The sequence below is a fragment of the Nycticebus coucang genome, chromosome 3 (genome assembly GCF_027406575.1).
Source record: "Nycticebus coucang isolate mNycCou1 chromosome 3, mNycCou1.pri, whole genome shotgun sequence".
NCBI classification, from domain to species: domain Eukaryota; kingdom Metazoa; phylum Chordata; class Mammalia; order Primates; family Lorisidae; genus Nycticebus; species Nycticebus coucang.
Window position 1 is genome coordinate 73,811,758 of NC_069782.1, and position 23,896 is coordinate 73,835,653.

The window sequence follows — 23,896 nt, forward strand, 5'->3', positions numbered from 1 at the left end:
CAGAGTGAGACTGTCTCAAAAAAAAAAAAAAAAAGGTATTCAAGGTTTAACACATGATATAGAAAACATATGGGTAATAAAATGGTTACTATAGTAAAGCAAATTAACATCTACCATCTCACATAGCTTTGTGTGTCACAGGAGCAGCTAAAATCTACATACAAGAATTCCAAATACAATACATTTAAAAAAAATTTTTTTTTAATTAAATCATAGCTATGTACATTAATGCAATCATGGGGCATCATGTGCTGGTTTTATATACAATTTGAAATATTTTCATCAAACTGGTTAACATAGTCTTCCTGGCATTTTCTGAGTTATTGTGTTAAGACATTTATATTCTGCATTTAATAAGTTTCACATGTACCCTTGTGAGATGCACTATAGGTGTGGTCCCACCAATCACCATCCCTCCACCCATGCTCCCCCCACAACATTTTATTAACTGTAGTCCTCATGTTGTACATTAGATCTCTAGACTTGTTCATCCTACATATCTATTTTATATTTTTTGACTTATATCTCCACAGTCATTTTCTGTTGGTAATTTTTAAATCTTTGAAGAAATGTCTGTTCAGGTCCTTTGTCCACTTTTTAATTGGGTTATTTGTGATTCTGCTATTAGTTTGTAAGAATTCTTTGTAGAGTTTGGATTTTAACCCTTTAGCAGATATATGGTTTGTACATTTGTTTTCTCAGCCTTTTCATTTTGTTAGTTTATTCATTTTGCTGTGCAGAAGCTTTTTAGTTTGATATAGTCCACTAATTTATTTTGGCTTTTGTAGCCTGGATTTTTGTGCAATATCCAAAAAATCCATTGTCAAAGGCTAATATCAAGGGGCTTTCCCTCTGTGTTCTCTTCTAGGAATTTTATGGTTTCAGGTCTTACTTAGGTCTTTCATCCATTTGGAGTTGATTTTTGTGTATGGTGTAAGATAAGAGCCCGATTTCATTCATTTGCTTGTGGATATCCAGTTCCCCAGCACCATTTATTAAAGAGATTGTGTCCTCTTGGTTACCCTTGTCAAATATTAGTTGATATGAAAGTATGTTTGATTTATAGACTTTCTGTTCTATTCCATTGGTCTGTATTTCTGTTTTTATGCCAATACCAAATAGTTTTGATTATTATAGCTTTGTAATAATAATTTTAAGTCAGGAAGTGTGTTCCTCCAATTTTGTTTTTCTCAGTATTGTGTTGGTTGGTTGGGGTTTTTGTTGTTCTGTGTGAATTTTAGGATTATTTTTAATATTTCTGTGAAGAATGCCGTTAGACTTCTGATACAGATTGCTTTAAATCTGCCTGTATACTTTGGATAATATAGTCATTCTCACAATATTAATTCTTCTAATCCACAAACATAGGATATTTTTCTGTTTGTGTATTCTTAAACTTCATCAATTTTTTTTTTTTTTTTTTTTGTAGAGACAGAGTCTCACTGTACTGCCCTCGGGTAGAGGGCCGTGGCGTCACACGGCTCACAGCAACCTCTAACTCTTGGGCTTATGCGATTCTCTTGCCTCAGCCTCCCGAGTAGCTGGGACTACAGGCGCCCGCCACAACGCCCGGCTATTTTTTTGTTGCAGTTTGGCCGGGGCTGGGTTTGAACCCGCCACCCTCGGCATATGGGACCGGTGCCCTACTCGCTGAGCCACAGGCACCACCCAACTTCATCAATTTTTAATAGTTTTCAGTGTTCAAATTTTTCATCTCCCTGGCTAAATTTATCCCTAAATATTTTATTATTTTGATGCTCTTGTAAATGGAATTATTTTCTTGATTTCTTTTCCAGCTAGGTCTAGTATTGTTTGTACTAGAAATGCTACTTATTTTTATGTTGTTTTTTTGTATCTTGCAACTTTACTAAATTCACTTGTTCTGATAGAGTTTTCTTGTGTAATCTTTGGATTTTCTTCCATAGAAGATCATGTCATCAGCAAATAGAGATAATTTTATTTTCTTTTTTCTGATTTAGATACCTTTTATTCTTTTTTTCTTGTCTATTTGCTTCTTGCTAGTACTTCTAGTACCATGGTGAATAAAAATGAAGAGAGTGGGCATCCCTGTCTTGCATTCCGTCTTAGTAGAAAAGCTTTTAGTTGTTTTCCATTGATGGAAAATACTTTAGCAGTAGATTTTTCATAAATGTCCTTTATTGTATTAAGGAGCTTTCCTTCTTTTCTTACTCTGTTAAGAGGTTTTATTGAGAAAGGATGCAGAACTTTGTCAGATACATTTTCTGTATCGATTGAGATAATCATTGGTTTTTATCTTTCTTTTTTTTCTTTGCAGTTTTTGGCTGGGGCTGGGTTTGAACCTGCCACCTCCGGTATATGGGGCCGGCACCCTACTACTTGAGCCACATGCGCTGCCCTGTTAATATGATAATGATTCGTATGTTGATTGATTTGTATATGTTTAACCAATTTTCTGTGCTAGAGATAAATCCCATTTGATCATGATGTAATCTTTTTGATGTGTTGTTGAATTCTATTTGCTAATTTATTACTGAGGATTTTTTGTATCAGTTTTTGATTTATCAGAGATATTGGCCTGTAGTCTTTTTTTTTTTTCTTTTCCTTGTGGTTTCTTTGCCTGGCTTAAGTATTAAGGTGATGCTTATTTCTTCTAGCTCTGTTTTTTGGAAGAGTTTAAGAAGTATTGGTAGTAATTCTTTTTGGAATGTTTGATAGAATTCAGTCATGAAGTCATCTGGTCCTGAGTTTTTCTTAGTTTAAAGGTCTTTATCTTGGTAGGTGATAGTTTTCTAGAAAATTTTCCCTTTCTTTTAGGTTATCCAATTTGTTGGCACGTAATTAATTGTTCATACGTGTCTAGTCTCTTGTGATCCTTTTTATTTCTTAGGCATCTGTTGTAATGTCTACACTTTCATTTCTGATTTTATTTATTTGAGTCTTCTTTCTTTTTTTCTTAGTTTATTTCTATAGGTCTGCCAATTTTGTTTATTTTTCCCCCCTTAGTCCCCTGGTTTTTTTGTTCTCTTTTTGATTTATTTCTGCTCTGACTTTATGTCTTCTGCCAACATTGGGTTTAGTTTGTTCTTTTTCTAGCTTCTTGAAATGTAATGCTAGGCTCTTTATTTAGAACCTGTCTTTCTTGATACCATAAACTTTCCTTTTGGAACTGCTTTTGTTGTATAGGGGTTTTTTTGTTTGTTTGTTTGTTTTTTAAGACAGAGTCTCACTATTTTTTCTTTGGTAGAGTGCCATGGTGTCACAACTCACAGCAACCTCAAATTCTTGGGCTAAACTGATTCTCTTGCCTCAGCCTCCCAAGTAGCTGGGCCTACAGGTGCCCACCACAATGCCCAGCTATTTTTCAGTTGTAGTTGTCATTGTTGTTTTTAGCAGGTCCAGGCTGGGTTTGAACCCACAAGCCCTGGTTCATGTGGCTGGCGCCTTAGCCACTGATCTGTGGGCGCTGAGCCAAGGTGGTTTTTTTTTTTTTATTGTTGAGGATTCATTGAAGGTACAAGAAACCAGGTTACATTGATTGCATTTGTTAGGCAAAGTCCCTCTTACAATTGTGTCTTGCCCACAAAAGGTGTGTGGAGACCCCACTTGCCTCCCTCCTTCCCTCTGTCTGTATCCTATAGGTTCTGATGTGTTATATTTCCATTGTCGTTTGTCTGAGGTTTTTTTTTTTTTTTTTTTTTTTGAGACAGAGTCTCAAGCTGTTGACGTAGGTAGAGCCATGGTGTCACAGCTCACAGCAACCTCCTACTCTTGGGCTTAAGCGATTCTCTTGCCTCAGCTTCCCAAGAGGCTGGGATTACAAGCACCTGCCACAATGCCTGGCTATTTTTTGGTTGTAGTTGTCATTGTCATTTGGCAGGCCCAGGCTGGATTCGAACCCACCAGCTCCTAGCTTCTTGAAATGTAATGCCTACGTCTTGGGCTCAAGCGATTCTCTTGCCTGGTGTATAACCCACCAGCATGTTGTTTAATTTCTACATATTTGTAAATTTCCCAAGATTTCTCCTATTACTGATTTTTCGTTTTATACCACTGTGATTCACTTAAGTATTCTTAATTTTGTTTAGATTTTTTTCATAGCCAAACATGTGTATCCAGGGGAATGTTCCATGTGTGCTAGAAAATAATGTATATAAGTCTGTAGGAACATTTGGTTTGAAGTGCAAATCAACCCTAGTATTTCCTTATTAATTTTCTATGTGATTGATCTGTCCATTATTGAAAGTAGGATATTAAAGTCTCCTACTATTTTGTTGCTGTGTCTTCTTCCTTCAGGTCCATTAATATCTGCTCTGTTCATTTCAGTGTTTCAACGTTGGGTACTCGTATATTTGTAATTGTTACATCATCCTGATAAATTGAACCTTTATTGTTAAATAATGACTTTTATTGTCTTTTGTCACAGTTTTTGACTTGAAGGCTATTTTTCCTAAGTATAGCTACCCCTGCTCTCTTTTGATTACTATTTGCATGTAATATCATTTCTTATCACTTCACTTTTAGCCTTTGTATGTTTCTAAAGCTAAAATAGGTCACTTTTTGGCAACATAGAGTTGATTTGCTGTTCTCTGTCTTTTTATTGAAGAGATTAATCCATTTACATTCAAGTAAATCAAGTTATTATTGATATTACCCATAAATAGTAGGTAATGGACTTTTGCCATTTTATTGTTTTCTGGTTGTTTTGTACATTCTTTGTTCTTTTCTTCCTTTCTTGCTGTATACTTTTGGAATTTGGTGATTTTCTGTATCTGCTATAGTTTTTTGCTAATAACAGTTTAACTGTGGTCGCATACAAATACTCCAGATTTTTACTCTTCCCTCACAATTTATATATACTTTTTTTTTTTTGAGACAGTCTCACTTTGGCACCTTCAGTAGAGTGCTGTGACATCATGGTTCACAGCAACCTCAAACTCTTGGGCTCAAGTGATTCTCTTGCCTTAGCCTTCTGAGTAGCTGGGACTACAGGCACCACACAACTCTTTAGAGGTAGGGTCTCACTCTTGCTCAGGCTGGTCTTGAACCAGTGAGCTCAGGCAATCCACCTGCATTGGCCTTCCCAGAGTGCTAGGATTACAGGCATGAGCCACCATGCCCAGCCTTATTATTTATATTTTTGTGTCACAATTTACAATTTTTTATATTGTGTTATATTCCTTAACAACTTCTTGTACCTATAGTTATATTTGACCATTTTGACTTTTAACTATCATACTAGAGATTTGATAGATTTACGTACCACCATCACAGAGATAAGAGTATTCTAGGCCCATGAATTTACCTCTATTAGTGTGTTTTATGCTTCTGTGTGTTTTTATGATAGTAATCATTATCCTTTCTTTCTTTTTTTCAGTTTCTGGCCAGGGCTGGGTTTGAACCCTCCACCTCTGGCATATGGGGCCGATGCACTACTCCTTTGAGCCACAGGCACTGCCCATCATTATCCTTTCATTTCCACTTAAAGGACTGTGTTAAGCATTTCTTGTAAGGCAGATCTAGTGATGATAAATTCTCTCAGCTTTTACTTTTCTAGAAAAGACTGTTTTTCCTTCATTTCTGAAGCCAGCTTTGCTGGCAGTGTTTAGGTTTTTTTCCTTTCAACACTTTGAATATATTATCCCATTCTCTCCTAGTCTGCAAGGTTTCTGCTTAGACATCACTGATAGTCTAATGGGGGATTCCCTTGTATGTGACTAGACACTTTTCTCTTGCTGCTTTTAAAATTATCTTTGTATTTGACTTTTAACATTTTGATTATAATGTACCTCAATGAGAACCTCTTTGGTTTCAGTCTATTTGGGGATTTTTGAGCTTCACGGATATGGATGTCCATATATCTCCTAAGTCATGGGAAATGTTTTGCAATTATTTTGTTAGGATGGAGTATTTGCATCAGCAAATACCCACAAACGGCAGGTTACAGCTGTGGCTTGGGCTCTGGGGAGTAAGATGCAGAACAGAAACCATTTTACTCCTTGAGGAGACAGGGTACAGATTGTAGGGTCCATCTAGTTCCAGGGAAGCAGATGTTACAGTTGTTTGTTTTGGATGGTAGGGTGCCCCCACTCAGTCAATGCTTAGTTCCCCTGGGATGCAGGATGCCACATTGGTGAAGCCAAGGCACCTACTCTTTATGAAAGTGGGGCACTACTTCAGCTGTGACTGCTCTCAGCAGCCAAGCACGGCAGCTTGGCCCCTGGGGTAGAGTGTATGCTATGGTTTGGATGTAGTTTATTCCTATCAAAATTCATGTTGAATTTTGAATTTCTTAGTGTGGTGGTGCTGGGATGTAGGGCCTAGTGGGAAGTGTTTAGGTCATGGGGCAGATATAGATTATGCCATCTTTTAGGACTGGATTAGTTACCAGAGAGTGCAGTGTGATAAATTTGAGTTCAGCTTCTTAGACTCTCTCTTTCTTCTTCTCTTTGCCAAGTAATCTTTTTGCATGCATCTGTTTCCCCTTTTCATTTTCTGCACTGAGTTGAAACAGTGTGAGAGCCTCACAAATGAGCTAGCTGCCCGATCTTGGACTTCCCAATCACCAGAATCATTATTCAGATAAATATCATTTTAAAATAAGTTACCCAGTCTCAAGTATTGTGTTATAATAACATAAATGGACTAAGATGGTGTTTCAGCAGCTCAGGGGTAATGGGCCAGGTGGAGGTGACATGGGGTGAATAAGCCTCAGGGATGGAAGGGTGAAGTGGCTATACACCCTTGCAGTGGGACATATTCCAGCAGTGATTCCAGTTCCAAGATGGCATAGTACACTGCAAGATGGGCCATGAGTGCTGCTTCTCTGGGGGGAGCAGGCTGGACTCCAGGCAGCTCTCTTAGCTAGGCTTAGTACCTACAGCGGATGCTGCCAAATGTGACTTGTGCTTCCTAGACTCTCTTTCATCCTCTCTTTGCATGCATGTGCTTCCCCTTCCATTTTCTGCAATGAGCTGGAACAACACGAGAGCCTCACAGATGAGCTGCCCAATCTTGGACTTACCAGTCACCAGAATCATGAACCAGATGAAAATCTTAATTTTTCCCTATAGAGCAATGGTTCTCAACCTGTGGGTTGCAACCCCTTTGTAACAATGAAAATACATCACGGCATTAGGAAGGTTGAGAACTACTGCTATAGAGAGCAGTTGTCCTGGTTCAAGCTGATCCTGACTGGGGGATAGGGGTGTGTTGTTTCCTTCCTTTCATTTTTTTTTTTTTTTGTAGTTTTGGCTGGGGCCAGGCTTGAACCTGCCACCCCTGGTATATGGGACCGGTGCCCTACTCCTTGAGCCACAGGCACTGCTCTTTCTTTCCTTTCTTTATGTGGCCATCCTGGTTTCTGTGTTTTACTGGATTTTTGCCACTCTTGTGCTCTGACACTTTCTTTTAGTTATTTTCATAAAAATATAGTTGATTGGTTATTCCTTTGGCTGGCCCTGTGGTGGTAGGATAAACACAAGGGGCTTCTGGTTGGCATCTGGCTGACATCACTCCCTCTTAAACTTTTCATTGTACTCTTTGGAATGTATGCTCTTTTGAACTTTTTGCCCCCCACCATATACATGTATCTTTAAAATATTAATGTGTTAATTTTTATTGAAGCAACATAAGTTTTTATTAAATTTTTAATGCTTTAATATACTTTTTATTGAAAAGTTAACATACATACAGAAAAATAATCATAAGTGTACACCTCAGTAAACTATAGCACACTAAAGACTCCATGGCCTAGACAAAGCAATAGAATTACCAGCACATCAGAAGCCCCCTTCTAGTCCCTATTCCTTCCCTCCTTAAAGATAGCCTCTGTCCCAACTCCTAACATGTATATTAATTCTGCTTGATTTTTAATTTTCTAAAATTTAGTACATACTATTTTTCTTGACTTCTTTGATTCAATATTATAGAATTCAGCCATATTCTTGTATTTGGCAGACATTCATTTATTATTATTGTCAGGTTCTATTATGTGACAATGTCATGGTTTATCCACTGATGAATAAAATAACCTCCAGGTTTTGGCCATTATAATGCTTGCCTAAACACTAAGGTCCTAGGTGTGTGAGTTGTTTTGTGTGCAGGTGCACATACTTCTATTGGAAGATTCCAATAGAAGGGTGAGTTTTGGGCTCTGGGGTGCATGTGTACCCACCTTCATTGCTTAAGGCCTGTAGCATTTTTTCTTTTTTTGAGACAGAGTCTCACTTTGTCACCCTTGGTAGAGTGCTGTGGCAAACAGAGTTTTTGTTTGTTTTAAAGACAGGGTCTTGCTCTGTCCCGGGATGGACCACAGTGGCATCATCATAGCTCACTGCAGCGTTGAACTCTGGGGCTCAAGGAATGTTCCTGCCCCAGCCTACTGAGTAGCTGGCATTACAGACTTGTACCACCACAACCAACTGATTTTTCTTTTTGTAGAAACAGGGTCTTACTCTTGTTCAGGCTGATCTTGAGCTCCCAACCTCAAGAAATCCTCCTGCCTTGGCAAAGTATTGGGATTACATGTACAGCCACCACACTGGACTCCCATACTTATTTTCTTTCTTTCTTTTTTTTTTTTTTTTTTTTTTTTGAGGTGGTCTCATAATGTTGCCCTCAGTAGAGTGCTATGATGTTGTAGCTCACAGCAACCTTTTGGGTTTAAGCAATTCTCTTGCCTCAGCCTCTCAAGTAGCTGGGACTATAGGCGCCCACCACAACGCCTGGCTATTTTTAGAGACAAAGGTCTCGCTCTGGCTCAGGCTGGTCTTGAACCTGTGAGCTCCGGCAATCCACCCTCGTCGGCCTCCCAAGTACAGGGATATAGGTTTGAGCCACCACGCCCGACCCTGGTCTGGAGCGTTTTGAAGTCTCAGCAGCTTAGCCTTTGTCAATAGCTTTATAGACTTCTTATGCTTCCACATCCATGCCAGTAGTTGGCCTATCAATATTGTTTTATTTTAAATTTTTATGTCTGTCCAGATTCCCATTTTCATTTAGATTTTGGTCGTAGAATTTTCATTATTTTCTTCATGTATTTTTTTTTTTTTTGTATAGACAGAGTCTCACTTTATGGCCCTTGGTAGAGTGCCGTGGCATCACACAGCTCACAGCAACCTCCAGCTCCTGGGCTTAAGCGATTCTCTTGCCTCAGCCTCCCCAGTAGCTGGGACTACAGGCGCACACCACAGCACCCGGCTATTTTTTTGTTGCAGTTTGGCAGGGGCTGGGTTTGAACCCGCCACCCTCGACATATGGGGCCGGCGCCCTACTTACTGAGCCACAGGTGCCGCCCATATTTTCTTCATAATTTAAAAATTCATAATTTAAAAATGCATTTCATTATTTTCTTCATAATTTAAAAATGCATTTGTTTTAATCTAGGATATTCGGTTGTTTTATAATAAGACGGTAGTTTGAGGTTTCAGTCTGCACTTCTGTTGGAAACAGAGGTCTCCCAAGCATTATTCTTTCTGTAAAATAGTTAATAAAATTTTAGATCAACCTAAATAAATAAACTTTTATTAAAATATACTTGAAGGTGTGCTACCCATTACGCACCTGAGTGTGGTGCCTAAACTTTTCTGAGGAGATTTCTCTGAATTCCTTAAAGCAATTTGAGTTTCTAAATAGAGAATTTTGAATATTATTGTGGATGATGTCTTTAATAATAAAGACATAACAGAAATATTCTCTATATAAGTAGTGCTGAGTGGGGTAAAGGCCCAGGGCAAAACTTCCAACTATTATTAATAATATTTCTGAGGTAGTTAGAAATTTTGGTCATTTAATTTAAACAGAACTTAGATTACCTTTAAAGTTCAGGGCAACATCTTTTGTCTTCATCTGTTATTTGAATTTCACTTTTTTCAGCCAGCTTCCATCAGAAACAGAATAAAATTAAACTTCTTAATTAGAATGAGGTTTGGGGACCCTCTGGCTGTTGATTAGAGGAAGAACTCTGTCCTTAAATCCAGAGAGTTTGGTAGTCAAGATGAAAAGCTAGATTATTTTTGTTAGGCTTGAAAACCACTTCAGTGCCCTAAAGATACCCTGTTTTCCCAAAAATAAGACATCCCCCGAAAATAAGACCTACTTACAGGAAAGATAAGACATCCCCTGAAAGTAAGACCTAGCACATCTTTGGGAGCACACCTTAAAATAAGACACTGTCTTATTTTGGGTTTAAGCAATGCTCTTGCCTCAGCCTCTCAAGTAGCTGGGACTATAGGCGCCCACCACAACGCCTAAGACACTGTCTTATTTTCGGGAAAACAGGGTAAGTGCTCTTGATTTTTTTAGTAAAAGAAAGTTTGGGAGGCTCGGCGCCGATAGGTCAGTTAGGGCTCTGGCCACATCCCCTGAGGCTGGCGGGTTCAAACCTGGCCTGTGCCTGCTAAACAACAATGACAACTGCAACAAAAAAATAGCCAGGCATTGTGGCGGGCACCTATAGTCCCAGCTACTTAAGAGGCTGAGGCAAGAGAATTGCTTAAGCCCAAGAGGTTGCTGTGAGCTGACATCATGACACTCTTCCGAGGGTGACATAATGAGACTCTCAAAAAAAAAAAAAGTACGGGAGTCCAGTGTGGTGGCTGTACGTGTAATCCCAGTACTTTGCCAAGGCAGGAGGATTTCTTGAGGTCAGAGCTCAAGATCAGCCTGAGCAAAAGTGAGACCCTGTTTCTACAAAAAGAAAAATTAGTTGGTTGTGGTGGTGCACACCTATAATGCCAGCCAATCAGTAGGCTGGGGCAGGAACATTCCTTGAGCCCCAGAGTTCAAAGCTGCAGTGAGCTATGATGATGCCACTGTGGTCCATCCTGGGACAGAGCAAGACTTTGTCTTTAAAACAAACAAAAATTTTGGATCTTTTTATCTGCTCTCTTGACACTCCATAGTTCATGATGAAGAAATGGGCACAGTTGATTTTTTGAAAGATGTACATATATAGAATCTGTTTCTCTGTTTGCCTAGAGTTGTGAGTGTTCACTGAGGTGATCTGCATCAGATGTATGAATAAGTCCTGGTTTCCGAGGGTGAACAGACTAATTTTACTGATCTTGTGGAAAAGTCAATCTGATGAGAAGATTTTATGCAGAAGTTTTAAATGCATATAGGTCATAATTTATATATGTAACAGCTTTTGTTTTCTTTTTCTTTTTAGCCAATCCTGAGGCAAAAGAAACATTTTAATTCACTGCACATTCCAAAAGCTTTGCAGAAGGCCTTGCCATTTAAGAACAAGCCCAAGACTCAAGCAAAGGCAAGCAAGGTGCCGAAGGACAGGCAGAGACCAGCCGTCATACGTGAGCCTCATGAAAGGAAGGTACTGTCACTGGGTGGCTTACAGAATGTTGTATTTAGTTATGAAAATAGTGCTGTCAGTAGCGAATTTGGCATTTCTACTGCATTCTCGGTTTTTATCAGGAAAGGGAAAGGGCCAGAGTTATTCATGGCACTAGAATTGGGCATTGGTGGAAGGGCCAGAGTCCCCGTGCTTTTTAATGGGGAATAATGGGCACACATTTGGGGAACTACTTCATAGTCATTAGCTGCACACAGTGTCCACAGAGTGATCAACAGAGGTGATTTTGTGGTAAAGGTAAAATACATATGCTCATACATGTATCTCCATGCCTACTTTGATTTCCTAGTTCAGGATTAATTTTCACTAAGTTAATATTTATGTGGATCATGGATTGTCTTTAGTTTTGATACCAACAGCTGAGATGTTAGCTGCTGAAACATAGAATGCAAGCATGCCATGACCATGGGAATATTCTCATCACTCACTGGGTTTGTCTTGTCAGATCCTTGCACTGCTGGATGCTCTGAGTACAGTGCATAGCCAGAAGATGAAGAAGGCCAAGGAGCAGCGGCACCTGCACAATAAAGAGCACTTCAAAGTAAAGCAGAGGGAGGAGGAGGAGAAGCTGAAGCGACAGAAGGACCTCAGGAAGAAGCTCTTCCGAATTCAGGGTCAGAAGGAAAGGAGAAATCAGAAGTCCAGTCTGAAGGGGGCTGAGGAGCAGCTGAAGTGAGGCATCAGAATGGAATGGAGGGCTGTCTGTCCTCTGGCTCTGCAGAGCCAGATGTGGTTTCGAATATCGCAGTGCTTGTAAATAGCAGGTCAGGGGCCAGAGCCCCAGAGAGGTGGCTTTGTGGGATACATCACCCAGACTGTGCCTTCTAGAGGAGGAATAGAGAAGACAGCATTGGTAGGATGCATGTTCGTTCTCAGCTATGGTTATGTGGATTCTCTTACTCTCCTCTATCTATCTCAGTTTAATTATTTTGTGCTATAAAAATATCATTAAAATATTTTCCTGTTAATTTTGGCTTAGTAGTTTTCATTAGGGATGTAAATGCCTGACGGTTCACTGTGGATATTTGTTTGTTCTGCCACTTTCATAACTATCTTCCAGAAGGGAAAGAAATATTAGCCTGAACCCTCAGCTTTAATGTAAAATTTTAGAGAAGGATGTGTGGTGGTTTTCATTTTTTTGTCTAATGTATTCTTTGATAACTGACCCTAATACCCTAATGGACATTTTATATCATATTTCTAATGTTTTTCTTATTACTATAATACCTAGGTAACTGTAAATACTTTTTTAAAGCTTTAGACCAAGAGATTGCTGTCTCAGATGCAATCTGAGAAATAATATATGCCAATGAAGTAGATGTATAGTATATGCCAGGGAAATAGTATATGCCAATGAAGTAGATGTCTTCTATTCTCATAAATTATACCTGTCTAGCTACATTGCTTTTTTTAAATGGAATATTTTATTGATACTATTATGTATATAATGTATAACTTAATGATTATGAATCTATATAATCACACATGATTTAATACTGTCTGATATAATCATAGACTCACATACAGTTGTGCGTTTTGCCCCGTTTTCTCCCAATGGTAACATTTTGCAAATAGCACAATCAGGATATTGACATTGATACAATCCACTGATTTTGTTCAGATTTCCCCACCTTTACTGGTAACCTTGTATGTAGGTGTCCATGTGTGTAAAAATATGGACCATTTCACGGATGTATGTTGTTTTGTATAGAGGCCATGCTAATTTCTGTATTCTGATTTTAGTATGTGTGCTGCCAGTGTACCACGTTGCCTTTTAAAACATCACATGGGCCAGAGAAAATTCACCTGGTGTCAACCATTGGGTTTCCTGGTAGGATTGTGTTCAATTGGCTAGTCTAGGAGGCTTTATGAACTGTCAGTGGGTAAGTGCTCAACCTTATGCCTGCGTAACAAGTGATGGAAATGTGAAAATCCTGCCAGGGCATCTAGTATGCTGATATATCTGGGAACTAATGCATAATAAACCCATAAAAATGATAAAATTTAGAACTAATTTCTCTTATTTTGTATAGCATAATCAATACACTTAAAAATATGAAACTATAATTTGATTAAATATATGCAAGGCACTGTATGTCGTACCATGTTTTGCAGTTAAGTAGCTCACAAGATCATTCAGAATAGATGAAACTTAAGCTTTGAAAGGGTCATATGGGCTAAGGAAATGTTTCCAGATAATAACTTGAATCCACAGATTTTGAAAAAGTGTCTTATACAAGTTTTTCAAAGAGTAGGCATTGCAAATAATAAAGTACATATAATTGTATAGTCTCCTGTTTTAGCCAAAAGAGTAAAATTCTTTAGTAATGGGGGGAATAAAGAAAGCTTAAGCACAGTTGCAAGTAATTGTCTTTTCTAAAGATAGTATATGTGTGTGGAAATCATATGTGCTAACACTAAAATCTTAGTTTATCATATTTGGGAGTACAGGGGAAATGAAAAATTTGTACACCAAGGTCATTTAAAACTAAACAAATCTCTATAATGTCTGAAAGAAGCAATTCAGTGGTAATTGCCATGTAGAATTTTTATTGGTTAAGGGGCCAGCTGGCTAGGTTATACAGTCATGCATTGGTTAACAACAGAGATAGATTCTGAGAAAAGCATCATTAGGCAAAATGTATCATTAGGCAGTTTTATCTGAATATCATAGAGTGTACTTACATAACTAGATGGTGTAGTGCGCTGCACACCTGGGCTTATTGTATAGCCTGTTGCTTCTAGGCCACAAACCTGTTCAGTATGTCATTGTCCTGAATACTGTAGGCCAGCGGTGCCCAACCATTTTTTTCCCTTTGCCACACATTGGAAAAATAAGAGTTGTAAATACACAAACACTAACTGAAAGCTTGAAAGCTTATTAGAAAAAAAAGTTCATGCCTAGCTTTTGTGATATCTGACACTACAGATCCTTGCAAAGTCAGCATGTGGCCTGCGGGTCACAGGTTGGACACCCCTGCTGTAGGCAGTTGTAATACAGTGGTATTTGTGTATCTAAACATACCTAATCATAGAAAAGGTACAGTAAAAATATAATAGTATCATTTTATGGAATCACTGTCATATATGCAGGCCATTATTGACCATTGTGATGTTAATGCAGCTCAAGGTTGTATATAACTGCATAGTTTTTGTTACTGAGACGTTTTAGAGGAAGGTAATATATCAAAATGAGGACTAGGCTGGAGGAGTTTACAAATTACTTTTCAATGCTAATGTCTTATTCATTTCATATTGTCAGGAAGTGTTTTGCAAAAGTAAATTCTACCAAAATGTTAGTTCCATGAGAACAGGAACTGGGTCATTCACCTCCTTGGCACTTGGCATAGAGTGCATCTTGGAGTAGAGCCATTGGGCATAGAATAAGTGCTTAATAAATATTTGCTTAGAAGGAAGAAGGGAGGGTATTCCAACTGCAGCTTGCTATGCAAAGTAAGCATTCACCCCCTAAAATATTATAATAGTTTTTAAAGGAACCTTATTAAATTACATTAAACTGTATAAATTATAAAAAAAATATTTTTCTGTTGTAAAGTAATACATTTGACGACAATTGGGAATTGAGATAACCACTCATTATTATACTTTTCTGTATTTTACCATGTACAGGGAGCGATTAGGTTCTAGTTATTTTTATAACTAATATTGGCCTATAGTGTTGTACATATCATTCCATCCCATTAAATATTCTTAGGTGATAATAGATGTGTTCAGGTATAATTGTTTTCCTATTATATGTGGACTTACTAGTTTTGTTTCTTTCTTTTTTTTTTTTGCAGTTTTTGGCTGGGGCGGGGTTTGAACCCACCACCTACAGTATATGGGGCTGGTGCCCTACTCCTTTGAGCCAGAGGCGCCGCCTGTTTCTTTCCTTCTTTTAAAAAAAAATGTGAACTTGCTTTATTTAAAACTTTGCTGTTATTAATGTTTGGTGCCATGCCCACTGTTTCAGAAATAAATGTTGGAGCAAAGCAGGAAGCCACGTGGCCTGTATTCAGCTCTCTGGAGGCTTCAGGACTCACCCTGGTGATAGGAAGAGAATATTTGCTTGCTTGCTCTTAGCACTGACTCCTTTGATCTAATATTTTGCCAGACTCAATGTCTTTTAAAACCATTATCCAGAGTCTACCTTAAGTACATTGAACTTTATTTGCCTCTCCTTAGTTTTACCTAGTTTATTTTATGGTTTTAAAGTCTCATCCATTTTTGTAACCTTTAAACTAATAAGATCAAAAGCTGAGGTATTGGACATTTAAATGCCAAAGGTGTATATTATGGAAGTGTTAACATTTCATATTTTGAGATAGTACCTTATGATTAAAAATTAGGCAAACTGGTTAGGTGGCTATTTGGAGGAATATTTTAAATTTTATTTTATTATAAAATAAGGTTGCCACTGGTGTGTAGAGAGGGGAGGTTATTCCATACATTTGGACCAGTTAGGCAGTAACTTTGACGTCCTATTTTTATTTTGTTTTTCAACTTTTGTGTTGTAAAATATGCATAACAAAATTTAACATTTTAACCATTTTTAATTTTATAACTCAGTGGCATTAATTATATTTACAGTGTTATGTAACTATCTTCAGAAATTCTTGATCATTCCAAACTGAAATTATGTATCCATTAAACAATAACTCCTCATTCCCTCCTCCCCCAGCCCCTGACAACCACCATTCTACTTTCTGTCTCTAAATTTGACTACTATAGATACTTCATATAAATGGAATTGTACAATATTTGTCTTTTTGTGTCTCATTTATTTCACTTAGTATGTCATGTTATATAGCATGTTAACATGAATTTTCTTCCGTTTTTTTGTTGGCTTATTCGTTCATTTATTAATGGATGTTTGGCCTGTTGTGAATAATGTTGCTATGAACATTCGGTATATAAATATCTATGAGTCCCTACTTTGAATTCTTTTGTGTAGATACCTAAAGGTGAAGTCACTGGATCAAATGTAACTATTTTACATTCCTGTTAGCAATGTTCAAGGCTTGGAATTTTTCCACAGGCTAAACAATCTGTGTTGTGTTTGTTTGTTTTTTTAATATTAGGCACCCAGCGGATGTGAAGTTGCATCTCACTGTGATTTGCATTTCCCTGATGACTAGTGATATTGAGGAGCTTTTCATATGCTTACTGGCCATCTATATATCGAGAGAAATGTCCATTCCAAAAAAATCTGGTTGTTTGGTTTTTTCTTCTTGACTTATAGAGATTCTTTATATTTTATTTATTTATTTATTTAAGACAGAGTCTGACTCCGTTGCCTGTCTAGAGTGCCATGATCTTAGCCTAGCTCACAGCAACTTCAGACTCCTAGGCTCAAACAATCCTCCTGCCTCAGCCTCCCGAGTAGCTGGGATTATAGGCACCTCCCAGGAACCCCAACTAATCTTATTTTTAGTAGAGATGGAGTCTCACTCTTGTTCAGGCCAGTCTTGAACTCCTGAGCTGATGCTATCCTCCTCCCTTGGCCTCCCAGAGTGCTAGGTTTAGAGGCATGAGCCCCACATCCAGCCTATTCTAGATATAATTCCTTGTCAGATAAACAAGTTGCAAATATTTTCTTCCATTCTGCAGGTTGTCTTCACTCTGTTGATACTGTCATTTGATACACAAAGGTTTTTAATTTTGATGAAGTCCGATTTATCCTTTTGTTGCCTGCACTTTGGTGTCATATCCAACAAATTTTTATCAAATCATTGTTTACTTTTTAAGAATATATTATTTATATGATCATTTGGCTAATGTCCTTGACTGCACTTTTTGAGGGAAGCCCTTTTAAACATCCAAATTTTGATGTCATGTACCCAAATCCCTCCATGACTTCCCTTTGCTTACAGGCTCTGCTTCACTGCCTCCTTTGTGCCTTAACTCATACTTCTTTTCTGTTGCCTTGAACTCTGGCCCTCAAGTGCACTTATCCCGGGGCCTTAGCACATGCTGTACCTCTGGCTGGAGTGTTTTAGCTCCGATGGTCACCTTCCTGTCCTTCACCAGGTGTCTGCTGCTCTTCCTTCTGACCTTGGTCCTAGACTAGTCCAAGGCCTCCCTGGGACTCACATAGCTTCCTTGTACTCTTTCAATTTTTTCTCCCACTAAACCAGTGGTTCTCTGTGTGCAATCCAGGAACCCCAGGCATCCAACTCTGTTTCATGACAATAGGAAGACATTATTTGCCTCTTTCACTTGTTCTTAAGTGGGCAGCAAGGTTCTCAGATGACATTTGGGAGTACAACAGTCTGACTGCAGGTGGGAGAGTCCACCTTATAGTAAGTCAGACATGACAGGGACTCAAAAAAACTATAAAACAATGTCATTCTTCCCACAAGTTATTTTTGCTTTGGAAAACATTTTTCACAACAATATGCTGCTTATGTTACCATGTAATGGGCTTGTTTATTTTCAGCTTTAACTTTTTGTTGTTGTTATGTCATGGTTCCTTTTATTCTCCCCCTCCAGCTTTATTAAAGTATAATTGACAAAAATTGTATATATTAACAGTGTACAGCATAATGTTTTGATATGTGTATACATTGTGAAAAGATTAAATCAAGCTAACTAACATGTCCACGTCACATACTTACAAATTTTTTGTGGTGAGAACATTTAGGATCCATTGTCTTAGCAGTTTTCAAATATACAATAGAGTATTATTAGCTGTGGTCAGCATGCCATCTGTTAGATACTCAGGTTATATTCCTCCTACCTGAAACTGTTACCTTTCACCAATACCTCATGTTTCCCTCCCCAATTTCAACATCTCATTTAGTGAAAATTGATAGATAAAACCCACATGAGGAAAAACTCTCCTGAGGTTCTTGGTCCTTTGGGGGTATGGGAAGGCCTTGAGATCTGAGTGTAGGTAGTGTGGCTCTGAGCTGCTCCCTCCAGAGGTGGCCCTGGGCTGCCCACAGCGGTATGTCCATGACCTAGGACTGTCCTCAGGAAACACGGGGTGAGTGAGTTAAACTCCTGTTCTGTAACTGGGTGTGTTTGGCCTTTCCATGCTTGCGAAGCTGCATGGCCTGGAAGTGAGCGCACAGAGGTGAGAGGGAAACTTACCCCTGCCCAGGTGTCCCCCCTCCTGAACTGCCCTCATCTGGCCAATACCCCAGTGCCTACGCAAGAGCCCAGTCCAGGGATAATGGGCTTTCAAACTAAATTCTGGCAAAGTTAACAGAAAACATAGAGTGACCGTTTCACTATTGTCTTAAGTTTCCTTTCCTTTCTAGAATCTCGTACTAGGGGAACTGGAAGGCATCAGGAGTCACAAACGAGCGTCCACAGAGACAATGCTCCGCCCCCCCCCCCCCCATTAAAGGGAAGAAGCAGCAGGTAAAACTAATTTTAATAACATTTTCCTTTTTTCTTTAGGCCAGTATATCTAAAATACTGCAACATGGAATCAACATAAAAATGATTAATGAACTGTTTGACTTTCCTGTTTTGTGCCAAGTTTTTGAAATTTGGGATATTATACTCTTAACCACACCTCTCAATTCAGATGCTAAATTTTGTGGAAAATATTTGATCTATCTCTACATTTCATTAAATTTAAGTTAAAAAAATAGATTTATATCCCTTAGTTGTTTCAAATGTAACTGAACCTAGCAACCAATTTAAAATTAATTAAATAAAATTAGGTTTCCAGTTTTTGGCAGCAGTTGCACATTTCAGTTGCTTGCTGACCCCATATGGCCAATGACTCTATAGAGGACAGCATGGTTCTAGATACAGTGTAGAAGGCTGGGGAAGCCTTCCTTAAGGAAGCAAATGAACGTTGAGCCATGATCTGAAGAAGCAGATGACCTTGGCAAAGTCTAAGAGTTGGGAAGAAGAGCATGTCAGGCGTAGGTATGTTATGTGCAGAGGCCCTGTGGTGCAAGGCGGTGTGACACCTGCAATCAGTGTGGCTGTAGCCATGATGGGCAGAGAGTTGCAGGGAGCTGGAGAAGGAAATGGAGAGCCGGAGGCTAAGGCTGCTTGAAGATGCTTCTTTAACCCAAGACACAGGAAGCCCTTGGAAAACATTTAGTTGGATAGCATAGTCAGATTTCTTTTTTTCCCATTAAATCATAGCTGTGTACATTAATGAAATCATGGGGTACAATGTGCTGGTTTTATATACAATTTGAAATATTTTCATCAAACTCGTTAACAGCCTTAATTATTGTGTTCAGACAATTATACTCTACACTTAGTAAATTTAACATGTACCCTTGTAAAATGCTCTGTAGGTGTAGTTTCACCAATTACCCTCCATCCACCCACCCTCCCTTCACCCTTCCTCTCCCTCTCCTCTTTCCCCTTCTTCTTGGGCTATAGTTGGGTTATAGCTTTCATATGAAAGCTATAAGTTGGTTTCATAGTAGGGCTGAGTACATTGGATACTTTTTCTTCCATTCTTGAGATACCTTGCTTAGAAGACTATGTTCCAGCTCCATTCATGTAAACATGAAAAAGGTAAAGTCCCCATCTTTCTTTAAGGCTGTATAATACTCCATGGTGTACGTATACCACAATTTATTGATCCATTCATGGGTCAGTGGGCACTTGGGCTTTTTCTATGACTTAGCAATTATGAATTGGTCTGCAATAAACATTCTGGTGCAAATATCTTTGTTGTAAAGTGATTTTTGGTCTTCTGGATATGTACCTAGTAGAGGAATTGAAGGATCGAATGGCAGGTCTATTTTTAGATCCCTAATGATCACCAAACATCTTTGCAAAAGGAACGCATTAGTTTACATTCTCACCAGCAGTGCAGAAGTGTTCCCTTTTCTCCACATCCATGCCAACATCTCTGGTTTTGGGATTTTGTGATGTGGGCTAATCTTACTGGGGTTAGATGATATCTCAAAGTGGTTTTGATTTGCATTTCTCTGATGATTAAGGATGATGAGCAGTTTTTCATGCGCCTGTCTTCCTCAGAGAAGTTTCAAGTTCCGTGTCCAGCCTGAAATGGGATCACTTGTTCTTTTCTTGCTAATACATTTGAGTTCTCTGTGGATTCAGGTTATTAAACCTTTGTCAGGGACATAACCTGCAAATATCTTCTCCCATTCTGAGGGCTGTCTGCTTGCTTTACTTACTGTGTTCTTGGCTATGCAGAAGCTTTTCAGTTTGATCAGATCTCAGTAATGTATTTTTGGTGTTGCTTCAATTGCCCGGGGGGGTCCTCCTCATAAAATATGCACCCAGGCCGATTTCTTCAAGAGATTTCCCTGAACTTTCTTCTAGTGTTTTTATAGTTTCATGTCATAAGTTTAAATCTTTAATCCAGTGAGAGTCTATCTCAGTTAATGGTGAAAGGCATAGGTCTAGTTTCAGTCTTCTACAGGTTGCCAGCCAGGTTACCCAGTACCATTTGTTAAATAGGGAATCTTTTCCCCATTGAATGTTTTTAATTGGCTTATCAAAGATCAAATAACAGTCAGTAGCTGGATTCATCTCTTCGTTCTCTATTCTGTTCCATACATCTACCTCTCTGTTTTTGTGCCAGTACCATGCAGTTTTGATCACTATCGATTTATAGTATAATCTGAGGTCTGGTAGCGTGATTCCTCCTGCTTTGTTTTTATTTCTGAGTAGTGTCTTGGCTATTCAAGGTTTTTTCTGATTCCATATAAAACAAAGTATTATTTTTTCGAGATCTTTAAAGTATGACAGTAGAGCTTTAATAGGGATTGCATTAAAATTGTATATTGCTTTGGGTAATAGAGACGTTTTAACAATGTTGAGTCTTCCTAGCCATGAGCATGGTATGTTTTTCCACTTGTTAACATCTTCAGCTATTTCTTTTCTTAGAGTTTCATAGTTCTCTTTATAGCTATCTTTCACGTCCTTTGTTAGGTAAACTTCCAAATATTTCATCTTCCTTGGCACTACTGTGAAAGGAATAGAGTCCTTGACTGTTTTTTCTGTTTGACTATTGTTGGTATATATAAAGGCTGCAAATTTATGAGTGTTGATTTTGTAACCTGAGATGCTGCTGCGTTCCTTGATCATGTCTAAGAGTTTTGTAGTAGAATCCCTGGTATTTTCCAGATATACAATCATATCATCTGTGAAGAGTGAAAGTTTGATCTCCTCTGACCCTATATGGATACCGTTGGTCTTCCTTTCTTGCCTAATTGCAATGGCTAAGACTTCCATTACAATGTTGAAAAGCAGTGGAGACAATGAGCAAGCTTGCCTGGTTCCTGATCTGAGTGGAAATGATTTCAATTTAACTCCATTCAATACGATGTTGGCTGTGGGTTTGCCGTAGATGGCCTCTATCAGTTTACGAAATGTCCCTTCTGTACCAATTTTAAGTGTTCTGAGCATGAAGGGATGCTGGATATTATCAAAAGCTTTTTCTGCATCAATTGAGAGAATCATATGGTCTTGGTTTTTTAATTTGTTTATGTGCTGAATTATATTTATAGATTTACGTATATTGAACCAGCCTTGAGAGCCTGGGATAAAACCCACTTGGTCCTGGTGTATAATTTGTCTGATGTGTTGCTGGATTCTGTTTGTTAGGATCTTGTTGAATATTTTTGCGTTGATGTTCATTAGTGATATTGGTCTATAATTTTCTTTTCTTGTTGGGTCTTTTCCTGTTTTGGGGATCAAGGTGATGTTTGCTTCATAGAATGTGTTGGGTAGCATTCCTTCTTTTTCTATGTTTTGGAAAAGGTTGAGTAATACAGGTACTAGTTCCGCTTTAAAGGTTTGGTTGAATTCTGACGTGACACCATCTGGTCCTAAGCTTTTCTTTTTAGGGAGATTTTGTATAGTTTATGCTATTTTAGAACTTGATATAGGCCTGTTCAACATTTCCACTTCATTCTGGCTAAGTGTAGGAAGGTGGCATGCTTCCAAGTATTGGTCTGTTTCCTTCAAATTTTCATATTTCTGACAGTTTCTTGTAAAATTCATTAAGTATTTTTGGAATTTTGGAGGAATCTGTTGTTGTTTCATCTTTGCCATTTTGATTGATGAAATTAGAGATTTTACTCTTTTTTTTTCCTGGTTAGGTTAGCCAAAGGTTTATCTATTTTATTGACCTTTTCAAAAAACCAACTTTTAGATTTATTGATCTGTTTTATAACCCTTTTGTTTTCAATTTTATTTCATTCTGCTCTAATTTTGGTTATTTATTTTCTTCTGCTAGGTTTGGGGTTAGAATGTTCTTCCTTTTCCAGTTGCTTGAGATGTCTCATTAAGTTGTTAACTTCTTCTCTTTCCTTTCTCTTGAGGAAGGCTTGCAGTGCTATAAATTTCCTTCTTAGGACTGACTTTACAATATCCCAGAGGTTCTGGTAATTCATATCTTCATTATCGTTTTGTTCCTAAAATTTGGTAATTTCCTTCTTAACCTCTTCTATGGCCCAGCTATCATTCTGCATAAAGTTATTTAGTTTCCATGTTTTTGTATGAGTAGGCAGATTCCTGTTGTTACTGAGTTCAACTTTTATTCCATGATGGTCCGAGAAGATGCAAGGAATAATTTCTGTTCTTTTAGATTGCTGAGGTTAGCCTTGTGACCTAAGATGTGATCCATTTTGGAGGATGTTCCATGTACTGATGAGAAGAATGTGTATTCAGTTTTGTTAGGATAAAATGTTCGTAGATGCCTGTTAAATCCAGTTGTTGAATGGTTAAGTTTAAATCTAAAATTTTTTGCTGAGTTTCTTATTGGAGGATCTAACCCACACTGCCAAAGGAGTGTTAAAATCTCCTACTGTTATGGAGCTGGAGGAAATCAAGTTGCTCATGTCTGTTAGAGTCGCTTTTATAAATTGAGGTGCATTCTGGTTGGGTACATAAATGTTAATAATTGAAATCTCATCATGTTGAGTGTTACCCTTAACAAATACGAAGTGCCCATTCTTATCTTTCCTTACTTTTGTTGGTTTAAAGCCTATTGTATCTATGAATAAAATTGCAACACCTGATTTTTTCTGATTTCCATTTGCCTGAAATATAGATGACTGTCTCTTCACCCTGAGTCTATATTTATCTTTTAAAGTAAGATGAGATTCTTGTGTGCAGCAGATATCTGGCCTAAGCTTTTGTATCTAGTCAGCTAATCTGTGCCTCTTTAGAGGATGATTTAAACCATTCACATTAATTGAGAGTATTGATAAGCCTGATAGAATTTTGGGTATCGAGTTTTCCGAAAGTCCAGTGGACATTTTTAATCCTTTTGCCACTGTGTAAGTTGGAATTTGATCAAAAATTTCAAGTGAGTTTACTTTGGTGGTAGAGGATTGTGCTGGTCATTATGGAGGATAGGTCTGAGAATATCCTGGAGAGCTGGTTTAATTATGGCAAATTTGTTCAATTTGTATATGTCATTAAGGTATTTAATTTCTCCATCATAAATAAAACTCAGTTTAGCTGGATACAGGATTCTGGGTTGAAAATTATTTAGTTTTAGGAGATTAAAAGTTGACTACCCTCTTCTGGCTTGAAAGGTTTCAGCAGAGAGATCTACAGTCATTCTAATATTCTTCCCCTCGT

General features: G+C 38.1%; 1 protein-coding gene across 3 annotated transcripts in view; it reads left to right on the forward strand.

Moving 5' to 3' along the window:
* The window catches only part of BMS1 (BMS1 ribosome biogenesis factor), a 52,071-nt gene extending 39,755 nt beyond the window's left edge, over positions 1-12,316 (forward strand). For all 3 annotated transcript variants that reach the window (XM_053583649.1, XM_053583647.1, XM_053583648.1), the window contains exons 22-23: positions 11,150-11,311; positions 11,796-12,316. In XM_053583649.1, coding sequence (XP_053439624.1) covers positions 11,150-11,311; positions 11,796-12,026 — 393 coding nt within the window. In that variant the 3' untranslated portion in view covers positions 12,027-12,316. The remainder of the gene's footprint in view (positions 1-11,149; positions 11,312-11,795) is intronic.
* The last annotated feature ends 11,580 nt before the right edge of the window (positions 12,317-23,896 follow it).